Source organism: Cyphomyrmex costatus, unplaced genomic scaffold (assembly GCF_001594065.2).
Source record: "Cyphomyrmex costatus isolate MS0001 unplaced genomic scaffold, Ccosl1.0 scaffold344, whole genome shotgun sequence".
In the NCBI taxonomy this organism is placed as follows: Eukaryota; Metazoa; Arthropoda; class Insecta; order Hymenoptera; family Formicidae; genus Cyphomyrmex; species Cyphomyrmex costatus.
Window position 1 is genome coordinate 1,139,310 of NW_017277600.1, and position 18,714 is coordinate 1,158,023.

The 18,714-nt window shown below is 33.5% G+C and overlaps 2 protein-coding genes across 3 annotated transcripts in view; one reads left to right on the forward strand and one right to left on the reverse strand.

Annotated features, from left to right (window-relative positions):
* Window positions 1–7,324: 7,324 nt before the first annotated feature.
* On the reverse strand, window positions 7,325–12,232 carry LOC108776206 (uncharacterized). Its single transcript, XM_018542742.1, has 13 exons — window positions 12,079–12,232; window positions 11,506–11,650; window positions 11,029–11,159; window positions 10,651–10,785; window positions 10,380–10,544; window positions 10,203–10,291; window positions 9,950–10,127; window positions 9,455–9,683; window positions 8,946–9,107; window positions 8,639–8,793; window positions 8,180–8,415; window positions 7,749–7,953; window positions 7,325–7,603 (listed from the first exon to the last, which is right to left on the reverse strand). The coding sequence occupies exons 1-13, from the start codon at window positions 12,134–12,136 to the stop codon at window positions 7,356–7,358; spliced, it is 2,136 nt and encodes a 711-aa protein (XP_018398244.1). The 5' UTR covers window positions 12,137–12,232; the 3' UTR covers window positions 7,325–7,355.
* A 5,334-nt stretch (window positions 12,233–17,566) lies between these two features.
* The window catches only part of Gprk1 (G protein-coupled receptor kinase 1), a 25,909-nt gene continuing 24,761 nt past the window's right edge, over window positions 17,567–18,714 (forward strand). The window contains exon 1 of one of the 2 annotated variants that reach the window (XM_018542784.1): window positions 17,567–17,981. In XM_018542784.1, the coding sequence (XP_018398286.1) occupies window positions 17,869–17,981 (113 nt within the window). In that variant the 5' untranslated portion in view covers window positions 17,567–17,868. Of the gene's footprint in view, window positions 17,982–18,346; window positions 18,417–18,714 lie in introns of those variants that run through there. The other variant, XM_018542785.1, reaches the window with a different exon arrangement.

Genomic DNA, 18,714 nt, shown 5'->3' on the forward strand with positions numbered 1-18,714 from the left:
GAGTCGCGTTGATATTTTATTATTAATTTATATTACTTTAATACTTTCTTTCCTCTTTATACTTTATTTCCTTATTTAATACTTTATTTCCCCGTTATGAATTTATATTACTTTTATTTCCTCGTCCGATTATGGCGCAATTATCACTTGTGCAATTAGCACTCGTGATATAACGAAAAACATTGAATACGACTATTAAGAAAATGAATTAACGACGTACTGAATATATTCATTCTAACCCATATTAATAGGTTAATAAGCTATTCGAGCTCAATATTGTGTAAAGCTTAAACAATAACTTACATAAAACAGTATGAAAGTTATAAAAGGCATATATTTTCGTATTCTATGCTGTCATATTTACCTCATAAAAACAATACTGTTACCGGGAAATTGTTGCTATTTATGCAATATGTTAAACACACAATTTTACTAATTTTTTTAGCAATGACGCAAGCGCTGCTAATCGATATCATTGTGAAATAAAATGAGTGGCATATTCCCCTAACTGTCGTGTTACTCTATGTGTGGCGTGAATGAGTGAGATATTGATGCAATGATGTTTCAATGACGCATAATCATCTATGTGTAAATGCTACAACTCCAATTTGACTAATCGTCTTTAGGATCCCCTTAAAAACCCACATTTATTAACATAGCATAAATAGTTGTAAAATTTTAAGATACTGTTTGTATTATACATACGGCATGTTTCATTTTAATCGCTCAGGCAAATATCTCGAAAAATGTAAAAGATACGATAAAACCGTTTCAGATAAAGTAATACAGTTTCGAGGGAGACATAAGACAGTGCCACTAATTTTACCTCGAATCATTGTACGAAGGTCACATAAAGATTACTTTTAATTTCTTAAATGAAATATCTCATTTTTCATTTTATTTTTTGTAAATTACTTCAAGAGCTTTCCAAAACTCTATAATAAAATATTTTTTCATTAAGTACTTTTCGAGTTGTAAAGCTCAAGGCTTATTCTACGTTTGTCTCTGTCTCTTGTCTTTTTAATCAAGAGGACAAAAGGCAAACAACAAGAAACAGGAAACAAAAAGCACATTATAGAATTAGCCTTGATAAAGTTACTGTACCGCTGGCATTAACATTATCCAAGGTATCTAATGGACGGATAAAACTTCTTGAATGTTGTTCCGGATCATAGTCAGGATAACATTTGCCAAGATCAAGGCCACTGAAGGTTGGAACTAGTATTTTCATTTTTGTACAGCAACAAAAGTAAGAAAAAGGAGCATATACCACACGCTAGTTCAAAGTAGCGAAAATCTGGTGTATTTAATAATAATAAAATTTACATAACTATAAACGTTTCGGTCCTTAAGGTAACCATCTTCAGTGTATCACACAAAAATTTATTTCCTCTAATGTATTTTAAATGACAAGCATGCGAAAAATTGCGCGTCAGTACATATGTTCATTTAAAATACATAAGGGGAGATAAATTTTTGTGTGATACACTGAAGATGGTTACCTTAAGGACCGAAACGTTTATAGTTATGTAAATTTTATTATTATTAAATACACCAGATTTTCGCTACTTTGAACTAGCGTGTGGTATATGCTCTTTTTTCTTACTTTTATTTTTAACTTAACCACTTGATTTTTAAATCATTTTTGTACAGCAAATTAATTTTTATATATAAAAATAAAAAGAAGAATTACAACCTCCAATTGACTTTGATATTAACAAATGTTATCCAGACCAGATCATGATCCGGAACAACATTCCAGAAGTTTCAGCCGACCATTGGACACCTTGGGTAATGTTAATGCCAGCGGTACAGTAACATTCAAGTCTTATAACTCGAAAAGTACTTACCGAAAAAATATTTTATTACAATGTTTTGATAAGCTCTCGAGGTAATCTACAAGTAAATAAAATGAAAAATGGGACGTTTTATTTAAGAAATTAAAAGTGACCTTTATAAAACCTCTTTATCCAATTATTCAAGATCCAATTAATGGCACTATCTTATGTCCCTCTCAAAACTACGTAATTATTGTCCGAAATATTCTTTCGTATCTTCCACATTTTTCGAGACATTTGCCTGGAGCGATTAAAATAAAACACGTTGTATACACACACACATTTATACTATAATTCTTTTTAATATTTCAAGGCTGTCATTGTTACACACACACACATACATACAAGATTCGAAAATTAACATGTAATGAATATTGTATCATTTATATTGATCAACTCTTTCATCATACTTTTACGTGTTTTACAAATATAACCATTAATTTTTGTTTTGTAAATTGGTTCTATAAAAAGGAGTGCAACATGATTCAGCCAAACAGTAGAACGTCAATTATACCATCGATAACCGGCGGTCTTCGATCAGGCAAACTTTAACAAAATGTTATTTTTTATTTTGCTGAGTAAGAAAATTAATTCAAACATTTCATGCATGATGCAAATTGTTTACGCATCAATTAATTGATTCTATAACAATATTTCCATTATATTGTATTAATAATTCTTACAGTTGCTGCAACGCCGATTCTTATCACCGCGAATGAACAAGTAAGTAAATATTCTATGCGATCTTTAAAAGACAAATGGATCAATATTTAAATAATTCTAAATATTTGAATATATTGTAACGTCAAAAAATATAATCATATTCTATGCTAAACGTAATAAACTATGACGCAGGCATATCATCATATTCATAGATCGTTTGAATTTTTAATAATTAATATTTTCTGTATTTAAATAATATTTTTATTTTAACCATTTATGTAAAAAAAAATTGTAATGAAAAGTTTACATAAGCATTATGTTCAATTTTAATATTTATTTTAGTATTCTGAATCCCAATGTCGTAATATTTGTGTGTGTGAAGAAAAATAGACGTATAATATTTAAAAGTGTAATTTGCGCTATAAATGTTATAGAATTCGTATGATGCATTGGAGATTGATAACAGTCCAATGGCTTATAAGCAATTCAATGGACAAGAAAGTGAATTACCATTCTGTATCTGCAATGAGGATTTCGATAAATGCATGAAAAGCTGCCCTGTATAACTATAACTTTTTATTAAACATTTCTTACATCTCTTTCTGAAAAATAATTTAATATTGAACTTATAACGGCATTTATTTAATAGACAATAGCACTTTACGATCCTGTTTGTGGTACGGATGGAGTTACTTATGTTAATTTAGCAGAACTAGCATGCGCGCAATGTTGTGGTAAAGGTAAGATTTTCTTCATTAAAATTTTATCATATTTAACAGTTACTTATTTTTTATATGAAAGGTACATGAGTGGCAATATCATATACCAAGCTTTCTATTAATGTAACAATGATCTCAAAGACATTTTTTATTTATCACTGCAACAATAAAACTGGTTTTAATTTTTTTCAACAAAACAAAGAGGTCCTTTTAAAACTCAACTTTATTATTATTATTGTATAATTATTGCTTAAATCTTCGAAGTTACAATAATTTTTGAAACAATTAAATTGATAAAGAGATACTAATATGTAAATTAAAAGTAAACAGAATTAAGATTTCAAAAAAAGCTTCTATTTTACACACAAGATGGATGGAGAACGTGCATTCTTCAAATATTCTCAATTCCGGTATTATAATAAATAATAGATTAGCAAATATTAATTTATCAGTTATATTTACGCATTTAATAATATTTGCACTGAAAAGTATATAAAGTGATAAAAAAATCTTACATATAATCAGACCGTAAGACATCTAATGCAATTGCAAACCATGTACTTAAATTACTCAATATTCAATATTATATGTTTCCAGGTGTAACAGTGAAACATCATGGACCGTGTCAAGAAAGTTTAACTGAATAATTTATTAATTTATGGTTTTCATTGTAATACAATATGCCATAATAAATACTTTAATAAAAATTTGCAAATGTAGGAAGAATAAACATATTTAAACGTTCCGTAATGTATGTATAATATACGTATTAAATATATTTATCTGTTTTTAAACAGAAAACAATAGTTTATTATTTTTTTTATTTTAATCCTTTTACTTTGAAAATGATTTTAGAATTAATACTATCATTCTCAAATAAATAATGTAAATAATATGCTTTATGATATTTATATTGTTAATGTAGATAAATACATCTAATTGTTAGTTCATTTCATATAGAGTTTGTAAAATTATCCACACTATATATGTATATATCGTTTAAATGAGGTTTTTGCCTCCTTATATATGTAGATCACAAGTCTGGTCACTATAGCGAAGTAATTCCAATTGTTGTATGACTGATTGTGCTGTCGAAATGAAGTAGACAGAGCAATTCCTCTAAATAATATACGCGAACGCTCAGCATATGAAACAATTAATGGCGTTGCGGTTATGTTTCTTCTAAAAGAAAAACAATGATCAAGTGAATCGAATTTCTCACAAAAACAGCCGATGCCGGAAATACAAAGAATATACTCTTATCTGCTTTACATCCAATAGAACTGTTCTGTAACTGTTAACGCGAGTTTTATTATCGTTATAACATAGTTGCGCAATTTTTTTTATCTTTTGCTAAAAAAAGCTGCACAACGACGTTATAACGATAAGAAAATTTGCGTTATAAGTTGAAGAATATAGACCTGCAAGTCCTGTTACGGCACGACCAAGTAATGGCAATAATACGTTTCGAAATTTGGCACAGTCGCTCTTGATTATAACATGTACAAGTTAAATTCAATTCAAATGCAGTTAAATATTACAATTTGCAGGAAGGCGGATCAATTAATTTACTTAATTATGTTAAAAGACACTTATCCTGTAAATACTAGCGCTCTAGATGTCTAGATGTACAATAGTAGCGCATTCCTTTGTTGGCGTTTTCGCCTTTCTTTTTTTCGACTGCCATTTTAGACTTATGTTTGTGACAACTTTTACTTATAAGAGCTAGGAACATGCGTGATTTAAAATTAATGTTTAATTATTTTTTTATATCTTATATTTTTAAACAATAATGCCGCAGTTGGTTGCTTTTCGCAGCAGATAAAATGGAAAATGTTCTACTGTATAGTAATGGGCAATATTAATATAAGTATGCAATATATATACATATATATTTAATTTGAAGTTCAACAAGGACTCTTAATATAAACAATAATCCATAACAATAAAACATATATTTATTTATTATGCAATATTATTATAAATAAAAAATGCCATACTAATGTGCCAAACTACTTGAGTTTAGTGTTTCTATATTATTTAATATTAAACAGTCAATTAAAAACAAGTTCTATACTCGATATACAGTCGATCTTGTCATACAGTAAAGATAGTCTATATATCGTTCATATTTCGCATCGTGTTACACAGGTCAAAAATGACGGGTAGTTTGTGCTACTCTTGTAAATCTAGAGCTCTAGTAAATACTCATCGCGATACGTCGATGGTCTGTGAACTTTCGATCCTGTCCCCATCAATAACAAACGTTTATCAATGGATGGAATCGTTGATTGATGAAGACTTGTAATATGATATTGTGCGAATGCAATTGTAAATAAAAGGAATTTAGATGAAAGAAGTAGGATGAAAAGTAAATGATGCCATTATTTTTGTCGTTATTTTAAACAATTGAAAAATAAATTTAATGTTGAACTGATAATAGAGAAAGTATTTTTAATGTCACAGACGACATTGGAATTCGATCCCATTTATAGTACGAACATTACCTATAACAATTTAGAAAAATTGCATTGCGAACAAGGATGCGGAGTAGGTGAAATACTTACATAAAGACATTATTTTTTATTTAACAGTTTTATTTATTTTACTATATGAAAGATATATGCATGATAACAATGTAAAACAAGCTTTCTATTAGAGTGACAATGTCTCAGAGACAAAATTTTCACTTTAACGCTAGAACGGTCAAGCTAGTTGTTTTAATATTTTTTCAATAAGTCACGTAGATTGTTATTTCTATCAACCTTTTAAACTATCTTTTTATTATTGTTATGATTATTGCTTAAATATTTTAAGTCATATTAATTATAATTATAGAAAAAATTGACATTAATACCGCGTAAAAAAAATACACCGAAGAAAAGAGATAAAATTAAATAAGAAAAAATTTTTCTTTTTGTTATATGTACATCATACACACATAACATAAAAAAAGCATTCTTCTAAATTAGTTAATATTATTCTTCTAAATATACGCGGATGTTCTAGCATTAACGGATTTTGCAACAGCAAATATATTTATTAGATATATTTATACATTTAACAATCCTTGTTCTATATAAAATATACAAAATAATAAAAAAATTCTTATATTTTATTACAGTACAAGGCAGTGAGATTGCGAACATGGTAAAATACTCAACACACAATATTTTATATTTATAGACGTAAACCCGAAACATCGTAGAAAGTGTACAACAGACGAAACTGGGCAATTTTCATTATAACACAGTTTATGATAGTAAATGTTTTAATGTAAGATTGGCAAAGCTTAAGAAAAATAAATATACGAGGATGATTTAAATATGAGCGAGATTTTTTTTGTGTAAATACGAATCAACATTGGTAGATGTGTTTATACTGAGTGGCAGGTAAAAGTATCTACTTATTTATTCGAAGTATACGGACACATTGCAACAATAACTGCAGAAAGAATATCCACGAGGCTACAACTATATCGAGCGCGAATAGACACTCTTACTTGTCACTCAGTGTACATCTACTAACAATGATTTGTGTTCAAGACAAAAAAGTCTCGTTCATATCTGAATCACACACGTATATATAATATATACATACACATCGTAACGTATGCATAATATGTAACAAACGCATTTAATTGTTTTATAAGCAAACATAATAATTTATTGACTTCATTTTTACTATAATCTTTTTACATTAAATGATTTTAAAATTAACGTTATCAACATTAAACAAATTATAATGGAATTTTATAAAATATTTAAATTGTTAATACAAAAAGATATATATATATATATATTAAATTGGTGGGAATAGTTTATTCCTTTCCTAAAAATTTAATTTTGGTTTCTAATAAAATTAATGACTCAAATTTCATTAAAAAATACATTAAAGACACACTTGCAATTTAAAAAAAGTATTTAAATAAATCTACATTACAAACAATAAAATATATAATTACAGTCCTAAAGTAGAAAATATGACTAGGATTATTTAAAATTTTACGATTAAAAAATTCTTTGATAAGTGTAATAACTTTTTTTTATTTTTTAAACTTTATTTAAAATCTTTGATATCAATAAGATTTAAATTAAATTGCCCTTGCGTTTGAAAAATGCAGAAAATCAATCTATCATCCGATTGAGGAATCGTTTCGATCTGCCCACCTAACCCTTCGTGCGATTTCAAAGTTTCCTCCATGAATCCCGTAAAGATGTCTCGCCAATATCTGAGCTCTATCTTCTTCAGCTTCTACAGCCATTTTTCTATAACGACGAACGGCTATAATGCAACCAGCGGTGAGTGCAATTTGAATTATTAACCAAAAGATTAGAAGACCCAGAGCTAGACTCGCGTTCACGCAAAAGAGACTATCCGTTTCTGGAAAAGAAGAAAAAAACTAATGTGACTCCGTTAGCTCTGTCATATGATTTTACCATCTAAACTTTAAAAGTGCAAAAATGGATTTTCTATCGAAGTTTCCGATGCTTGGAGAGAAATGTAGTGATACCGATATTAAACTCACTTCCACCGGTGATCAAAAGCGTATCAGGATTTTCGCTGGATAAATGGTCTGCCGTTATCACTGGACTTTGTACGACGATAGATAGTTCTAACGGTAATTCCACGGGCGTGAGGTTTCTGAAAATTTCAGTTACCTCGGCAGTGACTGGTTCCTCGATCGATCGTCGCTTCCTACCGTACGATGGCTGTCCTCCTCTGCATATAGCCTACAAAGAAATCATAATTTTCAAATTTTCTCACTCTTCAATTAATCCAATACAAATTCATACAAAGGTACTAAATTATTTGTATTCATTAAATAAATGTTCTTATTAATATTCTTTTATGTAAAAAAGAAATTTTATCATATTTTAATATCATATCCTAAAATACAATCATGGCTTAAAGAACTTTAAATTAAAAGTTAAAAATGAATATATGTAATCTGTTTACCGGTTCACATTCTTCGACACAAAATCTAACGATGACGTTAAATCGAACGATTTGACTGTCGGGAAATTTAAAGGCAGTAAATGTTGAGATCAAAGAACGATTATCGATTGGATCCTTCAATAGCGCGGGAAAGGTCGCCGGATCTGTTGGACATCCAATTTCGTCAAGAAGAAGGTAAGAGGATTCTCCGGACGCACTACTAGCTACGAGATGTCCAGCTGCGATGTCGTAAGTTCCTGTCAAACCAAAGAATTATAACATAATTTTTTTCAAACTAAAATATACTTAATGCAGCTAAAATTAAATTTGCGAAGAGTAATTTTTAATTATCGCTTAATTAAAAAAATATTGCTTTAACACTCAAGGAAAGTTCCAATTTGAATGAAAATTTAATTTAACGATGAAAGAGAAATTATAAACTGGGGACATCCTATGCAAATGTTGCAACAAAGTACTCACCATTTACGGGATGAATTTCAATTCTGAGAGTTAACTTCTGTCCCAATTGGGTAACGATAGCGTCCATATTGCTTTCGTTGAGGATCCTCATCGTTACTACTGGTGCTTCGGACGAAGTGTTCACTACAATTGAGCCAACCGGCGGTACGCCTGCGCTACAAAAGAATAACCAGAGCCGGAATATCGGGGACACTTATCACAGTATTGGGAATAATTTTGTATCGGGTGGCAATTTAAATGGATATGTATTACTCATTTAAAACAATTATGATCGCCATCCTGTAAGAATTAGAAAAGCTAAACTTACTTTGGATCCTCGAAAGAGAAATTTGAATGAACGGTCACGTTCATCGGTCCTGGAAGACCGCCCTCATCTAAGGTGCATCCAACTCTTACCGACTGATCTCCCAATCGCTGAATGATTGGATTGTACTGTATTACAATAATGCCCGAAATCAATATGTGCGTCCTATAAAAACAAGATTCATTGGCTTAGTAAAGTTAGTATTTAATTCGACTACAATATTATAGTATTTTTTTTATCGTATTTAACAGTGATACAAAGAAAGAGCGGTTTTACTGAAGTATTTAAAAATTTAGCAAAAAATACTGATCTAAAAATAATTTTGTTAGACTCAAAATCATTTTTTTACATGTTAAAACATTTAAACTGGTTGATAAAATATCAAGATGCTGCAGTTTTGATAGTCCAACAAAAGTATTTTCAGATTTGTATGAACTTAAATTTTGGATATTTCAATAAAATAGTCCTTTCCTCTTGAATTGATTCAATTAGATGATTTTGGAAGCAGGTACCTATTTTCATTGTTAATAGAAAACGCGGGTGTAAGGCCGCATGCGATATCAGGCTTTTCAATTTCCTCTTTCTTTGGTAGCGGTAATTTTAATATCGTCACATTTTTCCCAATACCATTAACGCTGCAGGTCGGAATGTCTCCATACCCATTCGCGTACATCCGTCCTATGAAGGGCTCCGCAGTAGTTAATATTATTGTCATTGTTGATTCGCCACATTCCACTTTCACTGTGAAACAAGGCAGTGCCAGTACGGAAAATAAATGGACAAAGTTTATAGATTTTAATAAGTAAAACAGTAATAAACATGTGTATAATATAAAATAAATTAATGTTTCCGGTCATTGGACAAGATCTTATGTTCAATTATAATTTTTGTGAATTTCATATATTCTCCGTCTTTATGCTTTTTTGAATCCATTGCTATTTGATCTTAAAATTGATCAAAATTGAAAATAATCAAAATTTGTAAAACTATTCGCATTGTAAACGTACGATCTATACAAGGTTCTTGCTCCTTGTACACCACATTAGGTCTGGTAACCAATGAACTGACTCCAAGACCGATTGTGCTGTCGGAATGCAACAGGCAAAGCGGTTTCTCCTCCGAATAATCGACAGTATAAGCTCTGCACATGAAACCATCCATACTGCGATCACATCTCCTCTCGCACTAAAAAAAGAATCGTAATCAAGTGACAGAATGAATCAGTCAGACCACAAAAATAACAAAGAATACAAAGTATACCTGCTTTACATCCAGTCCTGGTAACGCCACGTCCGAGTATGGCAATGATACGTTCCGAAATTCCGCGTAGGAACAATAGCTCTTCGTCGCTATATCATTATATATAAGTTAAATTTAATTCAAATGCAACTTGATCTTACGATTTATAGAAAAACGGAGATTGGGTAATCGACCTACTTATGTTATGGCACTGATCCTGCAGATATTCGTCTCGATACATCGACGATCTGTAGGCTTGCGGTCTGGTACCCCTTTCGAGTCTTGACAACGAACACGTGCCAATAGTATCATTGATTGACAAAGGCTCGCCCGTACGAAATTGCGCAGATACACATTCGTTTCCTGTGATTGTTTAAATCAATCATACACGGCATTTTAATTTCTTGGAAATTTTAATCTATTTAATAGCTAGGATTCGCGATAATATCTATGCGATTATTTTGCATACCTGCTTGTAGACACTTCTCGTAACACTCGCTTCTCCGTAATGCTTGATGAAACCAGCCAGACTGTCCCTCTTTCAAAACAGCTCCCAAGGTTCTTTCTACTTGCCACAATCGCTGTTGTTTGCAGTTTGATGGGACTGAAAATGCAAATGCAAAGATCTTTAAAAAAGGCATTTTCAGAAATATTATTTCTCCTTCCTTCTGTAGAAATAAGAAATTGTAAATTTTTATTTTAATGCTCTTCAGACTTTCTTCTATCAAATAATTGATATGCAGCTTTAAATTCTAATACAGAAACTAGAAAAATTTTAGCTAAGAAATAAATTATATTTTAATAATACTTTATATAGGTATATAATAAAAAATAGTTTTATTATTACCTGTAACACAGATTTTATTGAAAAGTGTAGTATTTGTTTCGGGAATGAGTTCCTCGCTTTTTACTTGCACGCTGTAGCAGATGTTCCTCGCGAAGTCGATTACGAAAGCTGTGCAATTCAAACGTTTACACCTGTAATAGACGAATTTTTAAACGATAAATTTACACACTTTATGCGCAGTAGAACCACATAAATACTGTATTTGCCTCGCGTAAGTACTTTTTGCAAAAATTTAACGTTAATTTTCCTTAAGAAAGATATTGCGACATTAAAGCGCTATTTTTAATTTTCGTACAGTGAGACGTATAATTTACTAAATGCATCTATTAACGAACTATATACGTGTGCAAAATATCCATAACTCATCTAAAGACTGCATTTACTTATGACATTCGAACTTCATGGAATAACTAAACAATTTATTCGTTGAACGTAATTATAAAATGTACAGGAAAGAAAAAATGCTTGATGAATCACCTATCGAAGCAAGGCGCGACGATACCGTTGTTACTTGTGGACATCCCACCGTTTTTGTAAATTACAGCCTCTACAGCGTTTGCTGGCTTTGCTCCGACGATCTTTTCCCATCCCGTATCTTGATCCTGACAACTCTGAGACCAACCTGAAGGGCATAGGTGCGCGCTTTGTAAAATGTGAACTGCAGTTAAATAGCCTTGTGTCATGCCTACACAATACACTACGCATTATCGCTGATTCTAGATAAAGAACACGATTGTACATGCAATTCACAGACACGGACATGCAACTGTTTTGTAAATCAAACTTATAGTTAAAATGCAAAATAAGAGATAACGGAAATGAAAATTATCAAGACATCAGTAAAAATGTTTTTAATCGTTCATAAAGTGCTTAATTAAAATGTGTTCTCAGTTCGCAATAATATCTCTGTAATATTTATTTTAATTAATGTAATTAATTTAATTAATTTTATTCACGCACATTACTTTGATGAAAAAAAAAACCTTTTTTTCATACTTTACAATGCATTCACGTTCAGCTATATTTTTCGCAGTGCACGTTGATTCTCACCTGTGCTCGAAACAAGGCAGCAGACGAAAATCGTGCCGGCGAAAAGCAATGTCGTCATCTTGTACGTTTGCACTGCAAACAACGGGACAAGACCAAATTGCAAGAGGTTTGTTTTTCAAGAATTTCCTAGATTATTCTACCTCCGGAACGACATCTCCTGCTTCTAATCGCGCCACTGATGTACCTGTGCAAACGTCGTTACGTAACGCCCGTTATCACGTGTAAAAGCTGAAATTGGCACGCATAACATTAGGTCGCGTGTAGGCTTGCTGTCGAGTGGAAAAGCGGCCAAATGCAATCATCCGTTAATGATTTCTTTAAGGATCTCTCCCTCCTAATTTCAAGGTTTTAAGATAATACAACGTTTCTCATAAGCGAGCTCGGAGTTTCTCACATTATGCATGTCGTTTTTACGTCGCATTTTTAGTTTCGCTATCTTTAACACTACACAAGCACACAATATAATCTGCGCGATAGCAGCTTATGGCAGGATTTATTGTAAAACACGAGTTCTGCTGTCAAACGCGTGTTCAATAAAATAAAAACTCTTCTATAATCTATTTATTATGTAAGTCGGTTTTTTTTTATCAAATACGAACAGATGTAATGATGCGTATTTACATATTAGAGTAAAAATTGTTGTTATTTAATTGCAAAATATTCTTTCGAGAAGCAAACATTCCTTTTTGCTCGTAAAGATTTAAAAACGTTGCTAAGTGTTAAGTCATAGTTGCGATTAATCGAAGGAGTCACACTAATGCATTATTAATAATGCATCCGAATGTGTGATACAATATCGATGATGGCTCATATACCTAATACTCATACTTAAAACAGTAGGTAATAAAGAATAACGGAAGATAATAGTTAAGCTATTTTTGTATCGAACACGTAATCGCGCGTTTAACTGATAAGTTTAAAACATAAATAAAAAAAAGGAGTTTTTTTAAAAACAGTTTATGTTTTATAATCTTATGTTATAATCTTACGTTTTATTTAAAACGTAAAGAATCTTGTAAAGTATCGCAAAACGCGAATTTTATATAAATAAATTCTCAATTTATGTTTGCAGTTTACTTTATACATATAAAACTTTTCATGTATATTCTGCGGGAAAAAAGTTTCAAGAAAAATGTTTACACAGATCGCTTTAAATAAAAAAAAAAAAAGCAGTATTCGAGAGATAAACCACTTAAAATGTTGGAACAAGATAAATAGATTCGTGTATTTTAAGACTTTTATATACTTTGCGCAAAAAAACGACGATCAAACTCGTGATCTCTTCGAAACTTAGAACTCGTTTAAAAATTGCGAGTTCGAGTCTTTTGTACTTTGTACTTTGGAAGCGTTTCACTCACGCTCTTGTGCAAACGCTGATCCGTCATTGAGCTCTCCTAGTAGCGATCGTCACACTTAGCTGGGACGCACATCGTCGGCCGGGTTAGAGATCGGAGCACCTCCTGCGCGACTTCAGCTTCATGCGCTTCTCATCGAGCTGCGCTCGCGATTCACTCTCGATGAACATCCATCCTTTCGTCTGGCAGCGGAGAGTGAGATTAACGCCGGAACGTGCCGGCTTACCGTGCAACTGCGAAGCGGACACGTAACGAAATGAAAAGCAATCGCCGTGCACCGTGCACCGTGCCACAACGGCGGATACGAGGAAGAGCAGAGGGGCATTCCATCCGCCTGCCTGTGTGATCGAACGATCGGATGCGGCTGGGTAAATACCGGCACCGCGCGACCATCCATTCACCGGCATTGTCGTTAAATAAAAAAAAAAGAAAAAAGAACGATGGCGAGGTCGGCAAACGATTATCTGGGATGTTCCGCGCCGCCCAAGTGTGCGACGTTCGCTCATCGTTGACACAAATTCGGCCTTCGTCGCATCGTTATCGCTACAAAAGTATTCACGTGAAACGAAGACGAGCTTCTTGATTATTGAAATAACGTTAAAGATATAATATTAACTCGTCTAGATAATTATTAGTATAATTATAGTTTGCTGGTCTAAGAGAAAGTAAATTGTGTTCACCAGTTGGTACCTGGAGCAACCTTCGAAAAGTCAAAATCAAATTAGGAAGACGAGGATTATTTTGAAATAAATAAGAAAAAGATTTTTTGTTATATAAATTTCAAAATAAATAATTTAAGGAACTATATACTCAATTTAGTAAAATGTTCTAACTGTTACAACGAACTTTCCCACGATGTAGCCATTAAAATTGAACAAGCATCGGAAGCCTATATCGATAGCGAACATCGAAACTCGTGTCCTTCATTTTACGTAACTATCTGGCATCGTTTACGCTCGTTAGCCAGTGGCACATATATCGATATACAGCAAGACAGCACGTCTAACGCACGTAAAAGAGAGAGAGAGAGAGAGACTCTTTAGTGAACATATAATAATGACATGATATAACAAAATGACATGCTACTTTCTCGGAATTTCGTTATTCGATAATATATTTATATATAGTGCGTGCATTATGATAGAGATACTTTTCTTGAAACAAATAGAGAGATTATTGCAAAATAGATCGAAAATATTCTAAAATGTCTCAAGATCTTAGATCGCAGATAATTTTAATTTTGACTATAACGAATCATTTGAGAGAAACTATATTATAAAAAAAAAAAAAAAACAATTGTATCCATATAATGTAATTGCACGTTTTGTGAAAAGATCAAACAATAAATTATTTCTAATTTCAAAAGTTAGATACACATTTAATTCCGCAAAAGAAATAACTAACAATTTATTTTAATCAAATTAATATTGCTCTTATTCTATATATTTTGTCAAATTAATATTATATATATAATTATTAGTTTATATTAATTTATATTATTAAAGTATTAATTTAATTTATTTTAATTCTTTAAAATCTAATTTAGTAGAAAATTGTTTACAAACAAGTAAATTTTAAATAATAAGTGCACTTATAAATAATATTTATATAGGAATTGGAGGCTAATCTGATCTATGTATTAATTTCTATAAATAAATGTCTTCACTCTCATCTTCAACGGAAGGTATTTGTTTTACTTTCGTTCTTATCATACATTATGTTAATCTTCTTATGACTAAACATAAGTGAAACTATGTCGATTTGTCGATTTGAAGTAAATGCGTCGAACTGCGGGTATGACGGTCTTACGTAAATAACGCATTTCTCAATGACTTGCGAAGTAACTGTAATAAACATTACCGATGTTTTATTTTATGAGCTTATGGTATCTTCAAAGCTATGGAGAAACTCTTTCGGAATAGAAATGCAAATATGAAATTCTCCAGCATCAATTACGCAACATGTTCCTAAATGAGATATAGATCGAGAGAGAGAAGTTTACTTTGTATATATATTTATATATCATTTAAATTACACTAAATTTTTGAACAACATTAATTTTAATGTTGTTTTATCTTTTCGATCAAAATTACCTTTATTCTTTTAAGTCGATTTTTATTTGACCGTTTTGTCTTATTTAACTTTTATTCCACTTTTCTCCAATTTAAATCCTTTAAATGCTCAGTGATTTTAAATTACGTGTGGCACAATCGTTCTTTTGATATTACAATCTGTATAATACGATTTGGAATCCGAATGGCATGTGCAACAATGAACACAATTCATTCGATCAATTCAATCATTTCACGTAAATCGATCTCATCGTTTTCCGATGAGCAAAACCGATGTCATTAGCCTATATAAATGAAAGTCATTTCCTTATTATAGATGTAATGTATGAAAAGGCGTGTAGGACTTCAAACAGGTAATAGTAAATGACAAGCAAACATTTAAATGAAAGTGCATATTTCTCGCAGCTTTATATCCTTGAACATAATAATGTTTACAAAAACATTTATAGATATGATATATCGGTTTCGCTATATCTTTAACAAATATTATTAATTAATTGAAAAAAAAAAATCACCAAACACAAATGTAAATGCATATATCCAAAACATACAAATATCCAAATAAAACAAATATAAATATAGCAAATTCTGTTGGACGCACTCAGTGTGTGCTGGTGTATATTAATTAAAGACATCGTATATAAATAAATGTAAAGATGTTTAATTCCGTCTGCAATCTGGATTCTTTTTGACACAAACGAAATTTTATTCTCAAATTTCTTCCTCATTTCCGTTCAAATTTTAATCTTTATTAAATAAAGATTAATTGACATTTGAATCAAAAAACTATATTTAATGTATGGTGTAATGGGAAAGTAATCTCGAACTTTTCCACATTTTTTGAAAGTGTAGAACAACAAAAAATTGAACTAGACAACAATAAAATCCAAATTGCAGATGGAAAGTTAATACAAATAAAAAAAAATTATTCTCAACTGAAATAAAAAATGTAAAGAACATTAATTTTTAAACGTCTAAGACTTATTGTTAAATATAGTTTCAAAGAGAGGAATATATATATTAGAGCTGAAACGCTCTACGCAATGAATTTCAATCTACCAGGAAATTGCATATTCCGGGGTATTTAATTTTTGATAGATCGAAATACGTTGAATAATTCTTATTTCTTATTTTTTTCGTCGTATACTGTTTCGGCATTAATTGAGCAATTATCGTAATTATAAAATATATAAAATTACAGAAGAGCTGTCTTATCAGCAATCACTCGAATTTAGCAAAGATGCGAACCTCTTGACTGCTCTAACAATAAGTCGAGTTACAAAGAGATTAACTTTATCGACAATAATTCGTGTCTAACTCATAAGAGAGCGCTGAGGCAATTAGAACGCGAGCGCAAGTAGTACATTACGTAGTGCGATTCGCGGCGAACAGTTGTGGAGTTGTGCTCGTTGTAAAAGTACTGTCATCGTCCTTATCAGTGCATTCATCGCGTTTGTTTCTAACGTGAAATTTTCGTGCGTCTCGCCACGGAGAGAGAGAGAGAGAGAGAGAGTGAATACGCGGGATATAACCGCGACAACTTGGGGCCACTCTCGACAACAGTAAGGTGGAGGACGTCAGTCGCGACGAGGAGAACGGCATCGCGGCCACTATATCCGTCGTGTAAAATGCGTGCTCGCGCGATTGACAGCAAGCCAGCTTCGTCGCAGCGCGTAATCCGGTACGTGCGAGAGGCGACACTGTGAAACGAGAGAAGGAGAAGGAGGAGAAGGAGGAGGAAGAGGAAGAAGAGTATAACGCGGCGCATCCACCAAGAGGAAAGAAGACAAAGGCGGAGTGGCATCTTGACGAGGACGAGGGGTGGAGAGCGCGACGGGAAGAGAGAGAGAGGAAAGGGAGTGAGAGAGAAGGAGAGCATTGTCCTCCGCGAGGAGAGCATCGTGGTTGTCCTTGCCACGACACTAACCTCAGTCGGTGCTGCGCGCTCAGCCGTGTCGCGATCCACCCGTGTCTCTCTCGGATCTGTCAATTAGAGGGAACCGCGCGCGAGTGAGAGAGGCGTTATCACATCGGGAGCGTTCGATCGCACGGGGCGATGCCATCCCCGCCGACGCCGTCGTCGTCGCCCTCGTCGTCACCGTCGTCATCGTCGTCGTCGTCGGCGTTACGCTAAAAATATGCGGCAGTGAGAAACGGACGGCGGAGGCACCGCCTGTGGCTAGAGCGTAGCGCGGTTGGCTCTCGGCTGCGTGTCCGCTGGGTGCCGGACGACGGCCAGAAGGAGCGCGGCGGGGGGGGGAGGGGTGGTGGAGGAAGAGGACGCAGGCCAGAACCCCATTCGGCGACGATCAAGGGGGTGATCACCGTGCGACGATCCACCGACGAGAGGAGCACCAAGGAAAATGGCGGACCTCGAGGCGGTGCTGGCCGATGTCAGCTACCTGATGGCCATGGAGAAGAGCAAGTGCACACCGGCCGCCCGCACCAGCAAGAAGATCATTCTGCCGGATCCTAGGTACGCACTTCGTCTTCATCGCTACACGATTTCCGTGCGGCGTTGCGTGCGGTTCGATATACGAAGGAGGAGGAAGAGGAGGAGGAGTCAGCGACGGCGGACGGCGCGGCGGTGGTCCGTCCATCCGTCCGTCCGTCCGTCCGCACATCCGCCGGAGGACCTCTCCCCGTTTCCTGCCCCTCCCTTCTTCTTCCGCCTGTTTTCTTCCCTGCTCTTCCTCCGCTGTCGCCACCGACACGACGACGACGACGTCTCCCTTCGCGGGAGCCCGCCGCGTGAAAACTCCGCCAGGAATAAATAATGTTTACAAACAAAACCTCTGTTGACCAGTCGAGCCGCGAGGCGGGCCTCGTTTACAGCTGGCTCGCGGTCGCCGTCGAATTTTCGATCTCCCGATGTGTCTGTATAATCCTGCGTTTATTCTCATTTCTCTGTGTAAGTATTCGGTTTTAATCTCGGTTCAACTAACTCTTTCCCTTTTTCCAGAATTAGATAAAGATGAAGAGTGAGTCTGAACTGAGATTAAAGTTAATCTATGTAGAAACGGACATTGGAACCGAGATTAGAATTCAACTATAGTCGTAGAAACGACGGGCATAAGAATTAGAAAAAGATGAGGAGTAAGCTGAACTCGGATTGAATTGAAGTTAATCTACGTTGATAGAAATGGACTTTAATTTGCGCTCCATCTGAGAGATATCATATGGATTCACTTGCTTCTGGAAAGATCGAT